General features: G+C 51.4%; 5 protein-coding genes across 5 annotated transcripts; 2 read left to right on the top strand and 3 right to left on the bottom strand.

Annotated features, from left to right (window-relative positions):
- Positions 1-248: 248 nt before the first annotated feature.
- On the bottom strand, positions 249-1,428 carry K489DRAFT_320890 (uncharacterized protein; the record flags this gene model as incomplete). The annotated part of the gene is made up of 3 exons (XM_033601500.1): positions 249-701; positions 755-979; positions 1,048-1,428. 3 exons carry the CDS (start codon positions 1,426-1,428, stop codon positions 249-251), a joined length of 1,059 nt encoding a protein of 352 aa, XP_033459130.1.
- Positions 1,429-2,457: 1,029 nt separating this feature from the next.
- Positions 2,458-10,206, bottom strand: K489DRAFT_380829 (uncharacterized protein). Its single transcript, XM_033604966.1, has 3 exons — positions 6,717-10,206; positions 6,375-6,666; positions 2,458-6,321 (listed from the first exon to the last, which is right to left on the bottom strand). Exons 1-3 carry the CDS (start codon positions 9,894-9,896, stop codon positions 2,615-2,617), a joined length of 7,179 nt encoding a protein of 2,392 aa, XP_033459129.1. The 5' UTR covers positions 9,897-10,206; the 3' UTR covers positions 2,458-2,614.
- Positions 10,207-11,330: 1,124 nt separating this feature from the next.
- Positions 11,331-14,754, top strand: K489DRAFT_380827 (uncharacterized protein). Its single transcript, XM_033604965.1, has 3 exons — positions 11,331-11,663; positions 11,729-11,915; positions 11,967-14,754. The coding sequence occupies exons 1-3, from the start codon at positions 11,584-11,586 to the stop codon at positions 14,634-14,636; spliced, it is 2,937 nt and encodes a 978-aa protein (XP_033459128.1). The 5' UTR covers positions 11,331-11,583; the 3' UTR covers positions 14,637-14,754.
- A 465-nt stretch (positions 14,755-15,219) lies between these two features.
- On the top strand, positions 15,220-16,959 carry K489DRAFT_380826 (WD40 repeat-like protein). Its single transcript, XM_033604964.1, has one exon. It carries the CDS (start codon positions 15,227-15,229, stop codon positions 16,739-16,741), a length of 1,515 nt encoding a protein of 504 aa, XP_033459127.1. The 5' UTR covers positions 15,220-15,226; the 3' UTR covers positions 16,742-16,959.
- A 3-nt stretch (positions 16,960-16,962) lies between these two features.
- On the bottom strand, positions 16,963-18,385 carry K489DRAFT_299690 (FAD dependent oxidoreductase; the record flags this gene model as incomplete). Its single annotated transcript, XM_033600387.1, has 2 exons — positions 16,963-18,081; positions 18,152-18,385. Coding segments are annotated over 2 exons (1,353 nt in total), but the record flags the coding sequence as incomplete, so codon positions are not given.
- Between the last annotated feature and the right edge of the window lie 580 nt (positions 18,386-18,965).

The following is an 18,965-nucleotide window of genomic DNA, read 5'->3' as shown; positions in this document are numbered from 1 at the left end:
GAAGCTCTGTTCCTTGACTACTGCTGACAACCTTACTTCGCGAGGGGCGGGTCATGTTTTGCCGGTGGAGCCAAAAAGAGAACTAATGAGACAGCGTATCTACTATGACATGTACAATACACTTTCGGTATCAGAGTGACGATAGCAACTCGCTGCAAGCGTGATCCATACTCATTTTTGTCCCAAGGATATTTTGTAAGCTCGACGGCCTAGGCATGATTGGGCACTGGTCTGGATACCACGGAGATTTACTCCTCTTCCTCTTCCTCCTCCTCCTCGTCATCTGCCGATGACAAGAACTTTCGTCGAGCAGACTCCTCCTCCTCGAGTTGCTCGGTCTGGCTCTCGCGAAGCTTCTGGATGCGGTCAGCGGCGTTGGGCGCCTGGCTGATGTGGCCGGTGATCTGACCACGGCCGATGAGCGAGACGACGATGCTGCTTCCGACGATGAAGGTCAGAATGAAGCGGTAGACGCCGTACCACGACGGAGCCAAGCCGCGCTTTGTGGCTCGGGAGTCGTTGTAGTAAAGCCAAGTGAAGAGAGCGAATTGCGAGATCAACGCGGTCTCGACAGGCAGGAGGATAGTGGGCCAGGCAAGACCAGTGGCAATCACACCGGTCCTGTAGCGTTTGTAGCCGTGAGAGCCGCCGTAGCGGGCAAATTCAAGACCCCAGTGAATGGCACCCAAGAAAGAGATGATCTGGTAGGCACGTCAGGATTGTTTCGAGGGCTTTAGATCCAGCTCAATCTCACCGATGCACCATATCCAACTTGGAGCGGCTCAAGGACGTGGAGAAGCAGCTCAGCGGTCTTGTCGGTCATGAAAAACCCAGCACCGGTTGCGTGGTTGTGCTGGATCTCCCAGGCACAGTAGAAGGTGCTGAGAGAAGTTCCCAGGTAAGGCAGGACACCAGCCATACCAATGTAGTATGCCTCCTTGGGCACATTCTGCAGGCTGAAGGTATCGCGGATGACGCCCTGTAGTCTATTGGTTAGTCCCGCTCGCCAAATGATCATCCAATGGCTGGTTGTGGACATTGACCCACCAAGTCGTGTTTCACGCCCGCCAACATCTCGGTGTCGTGCTCCACCTCCGCCACACCACCGACCTCGCCAAGGACGGGGTGGGTAGTGGACTGCGATGACACGAGCTTGGGGTCCGCTTCGAGCTTGTGCTTGGCGATCTCGGCCTCATGTTTGACATCAATCTTATCCACAGGGCCTCGGTTGTCGGTGGAGGAACGAACGAGCTGGAGGGTCTGGATTGTGAGCGGCTTTGACAGCGCAAGGCTCTGAGGTCGGCGGGAGAGGGTGCAGAGCTGCGACTTGAATTGTGTTCGCAATGGGGCGTTGACGGAGCGCGAGATCGGCTGTGACGCGGCGTTCAGGGACCGGAGAAGGCCTTGCGAGGCTCCTGTGCGAAACATGGTGAGTAGCAGAATCCGATGGTCCGACGATATTGTATGAAAAAGCGCCCGTGGGCAAGAAGTGAATATGCGCACGCGGAGGGGAGAGTGGAGATCGAGTTTGGGGCGGATGTTGTTGCACAGCAGTCTGTCTGGGCTCGGAGTTGTCCCAAAAGTTGGGAGCTTGACCGAGCTCTCCCGACGACCAATGCCAAGCCGGAGCTAGACGCGACTTTTCAATGGGTGCTGCTCGGGTCCATTGTTGGCTGTCCATACTATCATTCACGGAAATAAAAGATATCAGGCGTCATCCTAACAATCTTGCTGCATTCGGTACGTGTCTTCGAACTGGGGATACGAGCAAACGCAAGACGTGTGCACTGGGGATGCTGAGTCGCGAGGCGCAGTGGTCGACTGCCTTGGGACTGGTTCATCGTCATCCTCGAACACGAATTTGTGTGCCCAGGTTATATCTATTCACGTGAACAATCTCGGCAGAGTGCAATGTGTATATGAAAGTTACGATATTGCTCTTAACACTTGCAGTACGTGATCGATGGCCAGACTATCATTCCGTTGGGACGGGAGTTAAACTGTGCAGCCCTCGAGGATTCGCATGATGTCGGTCAACCTACACACATTCCAAGGTTGTTAAAAACGAGTGAAGACCTCACCCTGCCACCCGAATACCAAACTTTGTTCCGAGGACACACAAGACAAACCTGAAGCGTCGAATACTGAAGAATTAACAATCGCCCGGGCGGCATTTCCATCGCTTTGCGCTTCGGCGACAACACTAGTTTCGCACGGTAGTGTGCAAGCTCGCTAATCGCCAGGTCCGTGCTGGAAACACATGTCAGAAAGATGATAGGCGCAGATGTTTCAAGCCAAGGATGGTGTTGCGTTTCCATGGTCAACTCACTGGCCCATTTCTCACGTACTCTCTGACAACTCTACGTCCCCTTTCCTACTGCTCCCATAAATATTACACAAGACGCATTCCCAGTGAAACAATTGTCACAAGTCAAAATCTGTGAAAACTTTGGTAAAATGCTGTCGTTATTCGTGTCATCTCTCATCACCACTATTCCGTGGGCATAATACAAAGCCGCCCATAATACTTAAACAAGAATAAAGTTATCAATACAACAAGAACGCGAGCGCTGCATGGGAAACAAATTCGTGCCTGGCGATGAATCAATCTGAATCAACCTCCAGCACCAGTATCCTCGTCATCAATCCAGCCTGATGGCTCAATGTCCTCATCTTCTTCGCTGATTACTGAACCCTCCGAAGCGATGTCATTGACTGTAACAAACTGAGTGGGACTGTCCATTTCCCATTCTCCCAGGATGGATTTCAACCCCCACAAGTCTGCGACGTCAGCATCCAGCTCTTGATATTCCGCCTTCAGCGCCTCTGACGCGGACCTGCCCGAGGTCGCTGACATGTAAGATTGAAGCTGGTCAAGGTATTCGCTCACGCCCTCCAGGACGGTGATCGCCGGCTCGCAGCGTGAGCGTGGCTGTTCATGTTCGTAGGCATATTGGATCTTCGGGACCAACTCGCGAATCATTTTGCGAGCCAATCGGACGCGCGTACCTTCAAACTCATCGTCGACCAGTGACGTGACACCGAAAAACGTGCGTCGCAACCATTGAGCGACATCGTTGCATATTCTAGCAGATTTGTTGGTATTGCTGTTGGGACCGATGTAGCTCGAGTACCACACCCCAAGGTTCTCTGCGACAGCACGTGAAGCGATATTGTTGACTCGCACAATGAAGTTGGCGAAAGCGGCATCGCAGCGTTCCCACAGCGGAATTGTCTTGACGAGTTGTCGCATAGCTTGAGATGCGCGCGTGTCGTCGTTGCACGCGGCGCAAAATTCTTCGACCAAGTACAGAACAGGATTAAGACTCTCCTCTTCAGTATCGATGTATAATTCAAGCGATCGGGGGATGCTCGCCTTTACAATCTCTGGCACATGGTCGGAGGTCAAGAGGAGCGACATGAGCTTGGCTGGAGGGAAATTCTCCTGATGATTGCGGTCAGCAAGAATGGCAGAACGCATCCAGAAGCTCATCGGACAGGCGGTAGAGACACCATGAAGGCATTTAACAAGGTCGGGCGGTACCACTGCCGTGCCGTCATCCGTAAGATCAACCACTTTCCTGTCGTCGTGGTCGGTGTTGTGCATCCGGATCCATGGTTGGCCCAGAACAAAGGTGATGAATCTGTACAAAGATGTCACCTGAGGCGTGCGGCGCTTCATGAATTGTAAAGCATAGGGAACCTCAGCCTGGAGCTGTTCACTCCACGGGAGGTAAAGCATGTCCAGAGCAAAGCGCAAGAAGCTGTGTCGTAGAATCTGCGCGGTCTCCCAGGCGCCTTTCGACGCCATCCATCCGACCATCTCAAAGGCAGAGTTCCAATTGAATTGAAAAGCGTTTTCCCGCTTTACCTCGAAGATTACCTCAAGCTGGTCGCAAAGCTTCAAAAACATGCTACGATAAGTAAGCTCGTCTGTTTCGCGAAGTGCTAGGAGTAAGAGTTGCACTATGTGTGCCAGTCCGAGACGACGAATATTTCGGCCATCGATTACGAGGAGTCTGGTCCAGCTCCCATCTTGAAGGATACGGGCCAGGAAGGGGTGTGCCAGACTTGGCTTCTTGTCAATCGTCGAGCATAGCCTGTCCGTGATGCATTGCAGCTTCATAAGCGGATCGCTGTCGCAAGTAGCAAGGCGTTGTATAAGTGCTACTACGACGCCCGCCACACTCATTTCGAGCTGTGTAGCCACAGACCCTACACTGGTCGCCGAATCTTTCGGGGATACATCTCCCTCGCTGTCTCCCGACTCCGAAGTGGCCGGTGAGTTCTCAGTGAAGCGATGCAAGTTTTCCACAAGCCAACTCGCGAACACCGAGAAATCGAGATGTGCAACGTGATTTGCTAGATAGTGATCGCGATTTTCATCACGAAGGGTCAATTCCAAAGCTTCTGGAAGCTTAATTCTAGCAGGGAGGAGGTCACCCGTTGAAGGATCTCGCGCCGGCTTGACCACTGATAGTGTTTCCTCCAGGACAGATTTTCTTTGGTAGAACAAGACATATGCATTGTCGGTGCGCTCTTGGCCATTCGTGAACCATTCGCCACCAGTACATTCGCGCTGAACAGTTTCGAAGCCGTCAGGACAAATGTGGGCGTTTTTGTCTTCGAGTCTCACCCATACCCTTGAAGTCGACTCAGGAGTGTTCCGTAGAAGTGTGTATGACCAGTAATGCCCGAATTGAAGGGTACCCTGGTGCACAATGACACCGACCAACTCGAACGGATCAGCGGCGCAGATAAGGCTAGGATCCTCTACCTTCTTGTGATGATATGAGGACATATCGATCGTCTGTGGGAATTCGAATTTGTCGTTGACTTTATCGTCCATGTTGAACATGGCTTCGAAAGAGAAACGCTTCAGACAGAAGGTGAGGTTGTCGGGAATCATTTCTGGACAAGCTCGTTTCATAGCGTCCACAAGTCGACCCTCACCCATGGGATCGCAGGCAAGACATTTATACTTGTTTGCTCCCTCCATTGGCTCTCCCTGTACAAACTCGTCGAGGCTCTCCTTGAGGCCGGGTTTATTCTTGACCAAAACAGGCAGATCCACGAACGGTTCGGTTCTGGTAGACACATGGCCACATTCGCCTTTGATCTGAGACAACAAGCGGCCAGTGAAAAATTGATTCAAGGCCGTCTTTGATGCTGCGTCTGGCATTTCGGTCTCCAGTCTGCTCAAGAAGTCTTCATAAAAGCCATGCACATCCTCCTGACTATCAGTTCTGATGTTCAAAGTTCGCGCCAACTCGATTGGTCGGATGGAACGATCTGCTTGAGTCTGCATACGGGCGAAGAGAATCTGGATTTGTGCCAGACAGGCTTGTTTCTCCTTATCAAGGAGCGGCGTTTCGAAAATGAATTGGCGGAAGTGTACATTGGCGTACAACTGCTGGATGAGAGAATTCATGTAGCAAGTCATTCCAAGATTGTCGAGACCGGCACAAGCGGAAGCTTCCCGAGCCCAATCCGCGTAACAGATGTATTCGAGGACGTAGCGTTTCGAAGGCTGAAGCACATCCAACATCGCCGAGCACAGGTCACTAAAGGCGTCCCTCGACTCGCATGTCATCTCAACAATACCGAATGCCAATCTACGGGATTCTTGATGGAGGAGAGTCCGATCGTACTCGCCAGCATTCAATGGGAACAATAAAGTCTGGAAGACCTTGACGGAAATATTGTTCAGGAGCAATGGTCTCTTGAAGGCCTTGAGGATATTCAATGCAGAGTGGAGTATTTTCAACACTCCGAGCATAGCGCAATCGGTGATCGGCAAGTCGACGGTTTCCGAATGCTCGTAATTCAGTGCCAGCGTCAACAAGAGATCGACAAGATCTCTCGCCTTTTTCTCATCTGTCCGAACGTTCAGCGCGCCAACTCGGAACAGAAGATCTTGTGCAAATTGATAGAAGGATCTAGCTCTTGTGCTGTGCTTCAGTGTCTGCGGAAGTATCGAAGTCATCACGTGCAAGTAGAAATCTGGAATTGCCGTGTTTGTCGTCTGATCACAGAAGGTGATGATCTGTCCAGCTATCTGGTGAAGATTGTCGTTGAGTAGAATTCGCGAATGGATGTCAACGGCGAGTTCGTTTGCGGCGAAAGCTTCCCAAAAGGACCGCTGTCGGTCAAATACGCCCAACAAAGCCTTATAGCAAAGCTTTGCTGTTTCCATTCGAAGGCCATCAAGACCTTGATTTGGTCTGGGTGTGAGCGACGTCAGTAATATGCCAATCATGGCATCAGCAAAGGCCGTCGGATTTTCGACCAGATCGGAAGATCCATCGTCATTCAAATGCTCTGTGTCGGACGTTAGCCTGTGGGTTCAGTGGAATGGTACGCTAAAAACCTACCATTCAGGAAATCGTTCAGGCAGGAGAGCGCCTGGCAACGAAGTATTTCCGTTGGAAGTCGTGGAGAGTCGACAAGCAAGGCAACAAGAACACCAATGGTATGTACAACGAATCCATCGTTGACGACACCCAGCTTGCAAAAGTCACGAAAATGCACACCGAGAATGTGAATCGACAAGGCGGTCTTCGCCGGGCATTCTTGAGGAAACAAATCGTCAATCGTGGCTGTGGGAGAGACGACTCGTCGCCTCACGGGCATTGGACATTGAAGATTCCTCAAAAATTGCGACACCTTCAAATAGATCAGTATTTTCGGACTCGTGGAAGGAGGGAAAGACTTACTTTGTGTGCAATCGCCGGTGGGCCATGGAGCAAAATTTCCAGGCGATCATAGTGCTGCAAAAGCTCACGTTCCACCACACCGATCTGACCATACGTGAAGCTGATGTCGCTGTTAAAGTTATACCTAGGACAGACCGCCACTCTTCTCGATGGCTGTATCCCGATATCCTTGAGAAGCTTATCTGCCTCATTCGCCTGGTCTACCTCTCTTCCGCTAAGAATTATACGATTGTCCACAGTATTGGTGATAGCTGGTAGCTCAACTACCAGGTCACTCACTTTTGCCGAGGGTGCTGCTTTTATCGCGATTGATTGATATTTCGGTCCCAGGCCTACAAACAGCTCGAGCGTGTATGAAAGGTTTGTTTCCGTAGCGTCCGCAGCCAAACATATCTCGAGTGGTTTCGACTGATTGTGACCGGTAGCTGTTATCTTGCTCTTGTTCAGGATGACAGACAGTAGGTCGATTTGTTGCAGGACTAATTGTTTCGTGTCCGCTGGACTTGAATCGATAAGCGCATACGAGCTATGAAGACGATCGATGCGCTCCTGGATGAATCTTGTGTGGCAGCTTTCGACGTGTACTTGATTGATTTTCGAAGAGATTTGCATGTAGGGCATGTCGAAGAGTATCATCGACATATTCATGATAGCAATTTCGCGAATCCTGGGTTCGCATGCCAGCTCTGCTATATCTACAAGCTTCGACCACATTGGTAAGTCAAGCAGGTGGTCAAATTCCAGACGGATTTGCTCAGACCGCACATTATCGACAAGCATCCGGTGAAGCATCTCCATTGAAGCAGCTGAAAAGTCTTGCGGTACCATCTTTGGGATCTCGTCACGGAAGAGATAGGAAAGAAGTCGGAACATGAAAGCGCTGAAATAAGGAGTTGTCTTGTCAAGCGTTAAATCACGCAAGCGGATCCAGGCGTCATCACGAGTGATCATGTCGACCGCGGAACCCGCAAAACAATGATCAAACAAGGTCCTCACAATTTCCTGGTCGATTTCGATATTCGATATGGCCATCAGCCGTAGGACAACCTCGATACGATGTGATATACTGGCCATGCGTGTAGGAGATCGTGATGCGGGCTCATCACGTTGGCACTTGATGTATCGTATCATTTCCGTCGCAATCTCTGAAACCAACGGCTTTCCAGCGAGTTCACGCAAACTGCTTGGATTTTGAACCTTTTTGAGAAAGAGCACCACGACCATGGCGCTTGACAAGACATAGTCGCTGGGCTTTACCAAATGCGGGATACATTGCCCCAGGATGAGAACTTGGCCATCCAACGAGAAACGATCGCCGTATGCAAATCTAGTCAACTCTGCCATGGCAATCTGACAGAGCTGGGATAAGATCTTTGAGTCGTGCCTAGAATAATGCTGCCGGAGAATGTCGATACTGAGAAAGGCGGTTGCCAGGTGTGCTTGTGAGCTTTGCTCATTACCTCCAGTGGCTGATAATTTCTTGAGCAGGAACTCCAGCGATTCAACTGCATCTTTGCCCAATTTCTCCGGAGCAGTGTGGACATATTTGGTAGCCAGATAAAGCAGTCGGTCCCATTCAAGATGGCGAGTCAGATCGACCAATATGTCGAACGAGGCCTTCACGAATTCAGCCTCAACACTTGTCGTACATGCATTCCAGATGATGTCCGTATCGACATCGGTGTACGCATGCATCGCAGCAAGGAAGCCAAAAATGTTTTGGCTATGGCTGACCAAGTTGGCATGTGAATTGGGCCCAAAAATATACTTTGTGAATTCATTGCTCCGTAGGAAGCGCGCCGCGAATTGTAAGATTGGATGGTCCAGCCCGTACAAAGATTTCTGATATGTCTGATGAATGTTAGCCAGACGTTTTCCGAGCTGACTGATGCCACAACCGCGAACATCCATGATGTCACTGAAGATGAAGGACTTCAGAGCCTGAAACACCCAGCAAGTTTTCAACAGTTCGACAGCAATGTCATTTTGCGCATGGCATATAATTTGCAATGTCTGGTTCCAGGATTCGTTGGGTATTGTCTGTGGTAGCAAAGCATCCGCATCGCTTTTCACGAAATGACAGTAAAAATCCCAAACCTCATTTGGCCGGGTGCACAAGAGGTTTTCGAGGACGCTCTGTGATGCATTGACAAACCTTTCATGAAATCCATCCGGAAGCGCGCGCGGGTGCTTCTGTCGAATGATTGGAAGGACGCACAAATGCGCTGCTTCCATGAATTGATCGGCCAGCTCATACGAGCTCAGATCCAGAACTTGTGTGATGCTGAATATCGCACCGATAGCGTTCCACGTCAGGGCTATATCACGGTGACACTGACAAAGCTTTTGTAGCAGTTGTAGAAGTGCGTCCATGGTCTGGGTGTTTTTCCGGAGATTGGCCCTGATGAACTGTAATTGGCGATCCGGCTGCTTGTCGAATTGATTCTGCAGATCGATCAAAGACGCATCGTTGTGGCCGCTGAGTACAATATCGAGGACCTGAACATGCCACAGAAGATCCAGTTTTTGCTGACCTCGGATTTGACCTGAGTCCCGCCTCGCAATCGTAGCTCCAACCACGTCTGGCAGAAAGTCCACAATGCGTGCGCTCAATTCGAGAGCTCCGCGTAGGAATTCCGTCACCAGAGCAGCCAGTGGAGCTTGGCCAAATTTGAGAGTCTCTTCTTCGGTGAAGAGATCATCGGACGAAAGGATGGTGCAAGTGAGCTGCCCAAGACCACCAAAGAACTCCTGGTCGCCTGAATACACTGTTCGCCATGGGGACTCGTGTCTCGTCTCATCGATGTGCTGTTTGATCCATGAGGACAACCTTCCGAAAATGGCCGGTGGTAGAGACTGTCTGCCCTCGATGTGGCGGATCAAGGTCTGTATCTGTCGAATTGGCAAGTTATTGGCAAGATTGGCGTCATCAAGGATCGAAAAGTTGTGGCTGTAACGATCCATTTTCACAATCTCATCTTCAACAATGAGGTTGGAGGCATCTGTCGTGGAATAGGTAGACTTGATATCGACAGCTTCGATCGCAACGCTACTGTGGGATGAAGACGGCGTCGTCGAACGAATCTCCTCACTTAGACGCTGGCGTTTGCGCGTGAGATCAGGATTGGCGTCAACGACGGGGTCACGCTGCCGTGAAGATTCGTTACTGGTAGCAGCCATGCTAACGAGACAAGGAAATTGCGTGTCGACGTATTTACTGGTTGTAGGATTTTGTCATGGTGCAGCAGGCGCGATCAAGTGGCTGTCTGCTCCCTGGCTGTTGTGGTACAGCGCGGTACCTGGTGGTGGTGAGTGGATTTGGAGGATTTTCCACGACTTGCTCAGCGTGTTTGATGAAAGCAGCAAAATTGATGTCGAAACAGCAACAGCAACTGCATATCAGGCACGTAAGCTTCGCGAAATGTCAAGAATCCAAATTTTGAACAGATGAGGCTGTTGCTTCAAGCACAAAGCGGCCCCAGTTGAGCAGACTGCTGCTCCTGAGTTGATGTAATGATGGTGCATCACTTCACGACCATGCCCCCCATTGCCAGTGCTGATAGGGCAAGGCTTTTCGAACGCGTCGCGGGCGCAAAACACGTCTTCTGCATGAAGTATCTGGACGTGGGCGTCCACGGCTGCCCAGGTGGCTTTGCAATCTTTGGCGGACATGTATACGCAGTATTTCAACGGGAAACACACCTGCAGATTGGAAAATATTGACCTGGAACCACCCGGGCATTGATTACAAGTGCCTGCATCGAATTGGCTTGGTGAGCGCAATCATCATCAACGACCATACAAAATCCAGCATTCCATTACACATCTCCAGCTCGTTACAGCACCCACGGAAAGCTTTCTCGATAATACATGATTGGAACTCTGCGGGTGAACAAAGACCATCCAGGCACTCAACTAATCTGATGATTGTAATGACATCGTAAATCTGCGGCTGCACCCCATTCTGCAAGCGCTGTAAGCAGAAAAACGCCAGAATGTATGTGCATGTTTACCTGTCTGCGAGCACCCTTGAAATGTACTGCTTGCAGAGGTACAGTACATGGCGGCTTCCTCGTCATCTGGGGCATAACCACGAGGCGCAGCGCCGGCGTATTGGACAAACAGGAAGTCAAGTGCCTTCCATCGCACGTCTTCATCGTCAGTGATCTGCAGCTTTGGTGACTTTCTCCAGGTGTCCGCAGTCGCCCATCGTCGATGTCTGTGACCGTTGCGGTCTTCTGTGGGCCATGACTCCGACGGACACTAATAAAATGCCAAAGTTCTGAGGAAGCGCACTTCTCTCTTGCATTTTGCGCTAAGAAAGTGTTATTTCACAAACTCATCAGTCGAACAGTACATTGTGTGGCCCAACGATTGATCAAAGCCATAACCAGAAACCTGAACACGTGTTAGGGATTGAGGGTGATCAGAGTTTCAACCCCTGGATGGTTGAAGTAATGACCAAACGTACTTCACTCACACCGGGCACGCAAACTTGAGAAATGATAGAATTCCCACGGTAGACGCGCGGAGGAAGCTTACCCGAATCGTTCAAGCCATTCGATCAAGCCACTTTGCGTAGAACCATTGGGAGGGAGTGTGTTTCAATACTCGCCAAAATCAACTACATCTTTGGAATATATGGAAAACCACTCATAGAGCTGCTAATTTTCTCGATTATACCTTTCGCCCTTCGAGCTTGCGACAGCCTTCCGCGGATCCAGGATTCTTGTGCAGCGCATCTATTCCGTGATAATTCCGACGCTTGACCGAAAGAACACAGGCCACTGACCGCATTCGAAACGAAATGACCTGCTGGACATGAACCGACCCTTCCATATCTGAACTCTGTGGATGAATTGCCTCCATGAGCTGGAATCTGCTTGAGCGGTTCATCGAGTCCGAACACTTCAATAAGGACCCCTCGTTGACCGTCGCTTACCTTGCGTATGCCAGTCCCTCTCTGGTCACGGAGCAGGTCCTAGGCATTGATCGCGCTGACACGAAACTAGTCGCTATGCCGAGCACGTCGGTATCCACTATGTGCTCTGTTCGAAACTGCGCCGCTTCAGCTATGAAGAGATCGAGTTCTTCCTCCCGCAACTATGTCACCTCGTCATATCGATCGACAACGAGTCGATGGCCCTCGAAGAGTTCATCGTAGATCTATGTGAAGAGTCGGTCAATGGTGCATTGCTGGTACGCTTGCTGGGTGAAGTGGAAAAGAATCCGGACTGACTTCCGACATAGACCTTCTGGCTATGCCAGACATATCTCCACGATCTGTCCCGCCTCCCGACTACGAATGCCTTCCAAACTTGTCGGCGGATATACAACAGAGTTCAAAGAATCGTGTTCGGTAGCGGTGAGCCCGTGAAAAGAGAGCGCATCCGAGAGAATGTTCTTCCTGTGACAGTTCTTTCAAGTCTGGTACTGGCAAGCATTGCTGTGCCCACGTTGGCATGGCACGCGGGCCCACTTGCCATAGCGCAAGCACGACGGCCACGACCTGTGGAGCCCGAGCCTGTGGAAACATCAGCAGGGGCTCCCCGGGTGCAGAGAGTGCCCTCGGCCTCTGGGACAAATCAGATCGCTGCTAGGAAGGTTCGGCAAGGAGCTACCGACACGAGAGACGCCGCGTCACGGAAAACGCGAAAAGTATCCGAGCAGTCGCTGAATGGAGCAAAGTCGCCACAGATCAGGCAAGGACAGCCGGCGACAGAAGGGCGACCTATGCATGCACATCGCCAATCGATTGCGGTCGTACGAAACAGCGAAGCATTGGTCAGTACTGCTTCGCTACCAGATCAAAGAAATTCGGACGGAGCGAAAATTACATCGCCTTCATCGCCCGCCATACCAAAAAGGATAGCAGGAGACCTTCCAAGACGACATTCGCAAGTTCTACGATCGGTCTCATCTACATCTCTATCGAGGGCCCAGAAGGTCCGTATGATTCGGCAGAACTACTTTCGCAATCAAACACAGCTTATCACTGCGCTTGAGAATATATCATCGCGATTGGTAAGCGTCCCGAAGCCGGCACGGCTGAGTGCTCTACGCGCGGAGCTTGGTCTTCTTGCTCAGGATCTTCCGGCAGAAGTTGATATTCCTCTTATCTGCCCAGCGACTCTCGTAGACGGAGCAGCAAGTAAAAGTCGGCATCATCGCATTGTGAGACTAAATCCAGCTGAGGCGACCAGCCTTAATAGCGCAGAGAAAGTCCCATATCTGCTTATGCTTGAGGTGTTATTGGAGGATTTCGACTTCGATCCGGAAACGCCACAGAACCAAGAATTGTTGGCAAATTTGTTGTCTGAAAAAGGCAAGCCGAAGAGGCGATTGTTTGATACTGCAGATGCAGCCAGACAAAGTGCTGCGCGCGCAGCCAACGAAGAAGAACGAATCGATAGTGTTTTGGAGCCTACTGCTGGCGATCTGTCCAGCGCAGCCCTGATCCAAGATGTGGAAACCAATCCTGGCAATACGCGCCCACATTTGATCACGTTACAGTCATCTGGAGCGATCAGTTCGAGCTCGGCTGTGGAGCGGCTTTCGACATCGCGCAATTCAGAAGGTCCGACTAGCAGATCAAGTAGCTCGGCCGCATCACCATTCCTCCGAGCGCAGAATCCTGTGCAGCCAGATGTATCGGCCTTGGCGGATCACATGCGAACGGCATCTTCAATGCTTGCGCAATTAGAGATGAGTGCGACAAGGAGACCGAAAAATGAGGTCGCAGCGATCAAAGCCAAGATCATCGCCAGTATGCAAACGTTGGAAGAGCAGAGCTTCTCGCCAGAAGATGCTCTTCAAACGCCAAGTTTTGAATCTATTATTGCTAAAGCCGGCGCCGCTGCGGCTCAGGCTGAGCCTGGAGACATCGAAGACGACGCCTTAGAAGGTCCGGCAGATCCGGGACCCAATGCTGGCAAAGGTGCAGCCCGCATGGAAAACGATGCCGTCACCGGTGGCCTCCAGCGCAAGGGCGATCGTGATGATCCTTCTGCTGCAACATTTGGTGAAGCCTGGGAAGTGAAGAAGGAGCGTATACGCAAGACTTCTCCTTATGGTTGGATCAAACACTGGGATCTCATTTCAGTGATTGTCAAAACTGGAGACGATCTCCGGCAAGAAGCCTTCGCCTGCCAGCTCATCACCATTTGCGCCAAGATCTTTGCCGAGCACAATGTGGACGTGTGGGTGAAGAACATGCGCATTCTGGTCACCGGCGAGGCCTCGGGTCTTATTGAGACTATCACAAACGCTGTGTCACTTCACTCGATCAAGCGCTCCCTCACGCTGGCTTCCATAGCTGCCGGAACTAACCCCAAGAAACGGATTGCCACACTCCAGGATCACTACGCGCGCTCTTTTGGCGCTGACGATTCTCGCGCCTATTCCAAAGCCATGGACTGCTTCGTCCGTAGTCTCGCAGCGTACAGTATCATTAGCTATGTCTTGCAGCTCAAAGACCGCCATAATGGCAATATCCTCATCGACTCCGACGGCCACGTCATCCACATCGACTTTGGCTTCATGCTCAGCAACAGCCCAGGAAACATGGGCTTCGAAGCCGCGCCCTTCAAACTCACCATGGAATACGTCGAACTGCTAGGCGGGGTTGACGGCGGCTATTTCGCAAAGTTCAAGGAGCTGATGAAAGACGCCTTCCAAGCCTTGCGCCGCGAGGCTGAGCGCATCGTCACCCTTGTTGAGCTAATGGGCAAGGAGAGCCGCATGCCGTGCTTCAACGGCGGCCTCGCGAGCGTGGTTGCGTCACTGCGCGCCCGCTTCGTGCTTGAAAAGAGTCAGGAGGAGGCGCGGGAGTGGGTGGAGGATTTGGTGGTGAAGAGTGTGGGCAGCTATTATACCCGTCTTTACGACACTTATCAGTATCGCACGCAAGGAATCTATTGACGAGTGAGAGCTATGGACAATATAATTCCTGCTAGAACCTAGAGAGGCAATTTTCAAAATAAAATTATGGCATTCAGGACCAGTGATGCTCAACTGGAAATCATTGGTGTTCCAATGTTGATTCGGACTAGGTTGAGACCTGGAGAAAGATTCTTGCGTGTCTGAGTCTGTTCGAACATCTGAGAGCACCTGCATTATTGGCAAGACTGCCGCTCACTAGACCGCATGAACTTCTGCAACGTTCGTGATTGCGACCCAGACTCATCATTCTTTTGTCTCCAGCATCCACATCATCAACCGCTTCGGCCAACCCTAAGCCATCTGGTCAAAATGGGCCCGCGGTGAATCAGCTGATTACATCACATCATTCAGGCGCGTGGCGGGGTGTCTTCGACTCACAGCAGGGGTCCATGGCGGAACATTCGAAATAATTTCTAAGCATGTGAAATTATTGAGGATTGGAAATCAGGTGAAGATCCTTTTTTTCGAACAGACATTTAAACACTCGACAGGAATACACATAACCACATCTGCCAGCCTGCAGAATATTTTCAAGATCACTTTCTATACAACTGCGATTTTACTCGAAAATGGCTGATCGTCATCATGAAGATGTGCACCCCGAAGGGGACGAGGACGACGATGACATGCTCGACATGGACGAGGCCGATGAGGTTCTCGAACAAGGAGATGACGCCGCCATGGATTCTGGAGACGAAGACGACGAGCAAATGGACGATGAGGAAATCCAACTTCAGAATGACAGCGCTGCCCATTTCGACCACCACAAATCGAGCATCTTTTGCATAGCACAGCATCCTACACGACCCGAGATCGTTGCTACCGGTGGCGGCGACGATATTGGTTACATTTGGGATTGTACGCCATCCGAGGGACCTGTGCTGCCGGCGAGCTATGAGAGCAATCCACAGCCGCGTGAGCGGACAGGACTTGCTGTTTTGGCCAAATTAGAGGGCCAGGACGAGAGTGTCAACAGCATTTGCTTCACGTTTCCACAGGGTGAATATGTGGTGACCGCTACCCTTGCTGGTAAATTGAACATCTACACGACACCGACCGATTCAGCGCCATCACGACTTATTAGCTCAGCAAAGGAGGTGGAGGAGATCAATTGGGTAGCACCGTGTCCAGGCGCAGCAAATGCCAACACCATTGCATTCGGTGCCAGCGACGGCTCGGTCTGGGTGTACCGAATTGATGCTTCAGACTCAACGAGCCCCTTGACCATCGTCCAGACATTCTTCCTGCACCAATCGCCTTGCACGGCTGGCGCCTGGACGCCAGACGGCAAGCTTCTTGCCACGGTCGACGAAGAGAGCAGCCTGTACGTCATGGACGTTTTCGGCGAAGCAGCAGCTGCAGGCTTTGTGAACCCTACCGGTGGACAAGCCATCATCAGTCTCACAGCCGCAGACGAGCGCTTCAGAGTTGACGGCGGTCTCTACAGCGTCGCGATTTCCCCGGGAGGAGGCATCGTCGCGGTGGGCGGAGCAGAAGGAAACATTCGTATCGTCGGTCTCCCTAGACTAGCCGCTACAACAAGCAACACTGCTGCCGCTGGCAAGGGTGCGGCCGCACGCGGCAAAGCCAGCGCCGCCAAACCAGCCTCAGCGCAAGCGGCATCGGCAGGCCAAGCAGGACAGATCCTCGCCAGTCTCAAAGCGCAGACCGATGGCGTGGAGACGCTGGATTTCAGCCAACCGCCACTGACATTACTCGCGGCGGGGAGTGTCGACGGGTCAATATCGTTATTCGATGCAGCACACAATTTCGCCGTGCGAAGACAAATTCCCGATGCACACGAGGAGGAGGCGGTGATCAAGGTGGAGTTTGTGAAGACGCCGCTGGGCACGGTGAATGAGCGAGGACACATCTTGACATCTTGCGGGAACGATGGCGTGGTACGGAGATGGGACGTTAGAGGCGGTACTGCGGCGGTGAATAAAGGCTTCGCGGGAGAGTGGAAGGGACATCGGGGAGGTGGTGATGGAGGTGGAGTCTTGGGATTTGTGCAAGGAGGAGGCGGCAGTCGAGTCATCACGGCTGGCGATGATTCGGTCGCTTTGGTGTTTGAGACGAAATGAGCATTGCCTAGGGGAAAGAAGAATCTTAAGCCATGTTACGATTTCGGGCAGTGTCAACGGAAGAAATATGAATGGCATCATTCGTGTCCCATGATTTCTTCGCATTCATCGTAAGTTTGTGTACATTCTAGGAAAGCCACCGAAATGGTCGATCAACACGCAGGCTGGGGGCTGCGTCTGCTCAGCAACTGTTCTCTCGCGTCTCGGCTTTGTACGGTCTCCAAAGTTCTGGCTCTGCTTAATCGCTCCTCGGTAATCTGGTAAGCCGTTGGAAGTCCGTTCGCGCTGCAGGCCTGCTGGAACGCGAGCTCATCTTCCGTGCCCGATATCAGCGTATTGGCAATACACTCTGCAATGACCAAGCCGCAAAGCCACGAATTGGGCATTCCGTGGCCAGTGTAGCCGGCCGCCATGTACACATTCGGGTGCCCTGGGACAGGGCCCACCCAGGGATGGTCGTCTCGCGAATACCCCATGATGCCCGTCCACATGTGAGAGGCTTCCAAAAGCCGATTCTGACCAGTGTGTCCAGGCAGGACGAAAGCATTGACTAATTGCCGTCGGAGATACTCCGAGGTCTTGTCGTCGACCACGCTGTCGTCGAAAACGCCCATTGTAGCCGCGTTGCTATGTGCTCGTCCGCCACCAAACATCAATTCCCCTCCTCTGTCATTCGATCGCTGTACGAGATAGTCGTCGGTTCCCGTGGCTTCAAAGCCATATGATGCCTTGAGTCTGTTGTCTCCCGCCAGGGACTCGGGTGGAATCAATGCTGACATTTGTCCTCGGCACGGTACTATTAGGTCAGTGAAGTCAGGTAGGAGATGTGATGTGTATCCGTTGGTCGCCAGAACGACCTTTTTCGCGATGATGGTAGAGCGAGGAGTATTCACTGAAACTCTTTCGTGATCTTGCGTCAAGCTCTCCACCGGGGTCCAAGTCTGCAGGTTGAATCGATTGGCGAATTGAGGTGTTGTCACCAGTTCCTCGAGGAAATTTGCCACAAATTTGTAGGGCCACATGCGCGCGGCCTCTCTGGTAACGACGGCTGCTAGAGCGGTTGGAACGCGCAGGTTGACCAGAGTGTCTCGGTCTGTGACGAGTGTCATCAAGCTCGCCAATTCGGAATGCGTCTTCTTGAGTATTGACAAGCTCTGCTTGACTGTGTTCAAATAATGGTCGTCGTAGATAGCCTTGACACCTTCTTGTGAGACAAATTCGCAGTCGATATCTCGCTCTCTGACGAGTCTTTGGATGGCCTTGAAGTTTTGCCTTTCGAAGAGCGCAATGCTCGGGTCCTGTGGTGACTGAAAAAGGATCGGTTGGCAATGACCACCATTCTGTCGGCTGGTCAATATGCGACGACGAATTTCAAATTGATCTTGGAACATAGCATATGCCATAACATACCCGTCCTGTAGCGCCCCAGCAAGCCTCTCGAGCATCCAGTAAGACCACGCTGATCCTGTCTCCGCTGGCGTTTAAGAGATGATGGGAAACGCTGGCTCCGGTCATGCCGCTGCCAATGATTACCACATCTGCTTTCTCAGGGAGGTCTCGTGTGCTTCGATGGCTCTTGAGAAGAGGCGATGGCTCAATATGCCAGAAAGACGTCGTTGGTTTCTCACTGGGGAGCCCGGACGGTGGTCCAGGGGTGGCTTGAGAACCGGGGAACACAACATCGTTGTTCATGTATACTTTGTCCATCGCGAAGCAAGCGACCCGAAGTATTCGTGTTAGATCTTACCGATAAGAAGCGACTGATATGAGAACCTTGTGTCAGATATACTGAAAAAGCTGAACGTTATCATCTCCAGCGTGGAAGATAAGCTGTTGGTAGCTGCATGCGTGAGCTAAGAATCACGGTACCAAAAGCCAGTACCGACCGGAACGGCACAGTCACCCCCAGATTCACACTATACACTCGATGGTTTGTCACAACATGCATCCATTTCTAGAGTACAACCCGAAGCGTATCATATTATTGAGGGAGTAGGAACGACATCGCCAGATAGCGTTTTGCACAATTGTCAGGTGATTGAGCCATTACAGCGGCTAAGCCAGGGTAAAGAGTGAAAAGACGGCGAATGCGAACAATTTTCGACGCAGCGAACCCTTAAACCGTTGAAATACGAAGATCAGGACTCGATCTCTGCACAGAATATTCGGAGTGCCTAATCATTGAGTATTCAATTATATTCAATTGTAGTCATTTGAATCATTC

The sequence above is a fragment of the Dissoconium aciculare genome (genome assembly GCF_010015565.1).
Source record: "Dissoconium aciculare CBS 342.82 unplaced genomic scaffold K489scaffold_7, whole genome shotgun sequence".
NCBI classification, from domain to species: domain Eukaryota; kingdom Fungi; phylum Ascomycota; class Dothideomycetes; order Mycosphaerellales; family Dissoconiaceae; genus Dissoconium; species Dissoconium aciculare.
The sequence above is the reverse complement of the archived record's forward strand: the minus strand, read 5'-3'. Positions and strand labels throughout refer to the sequence as shown.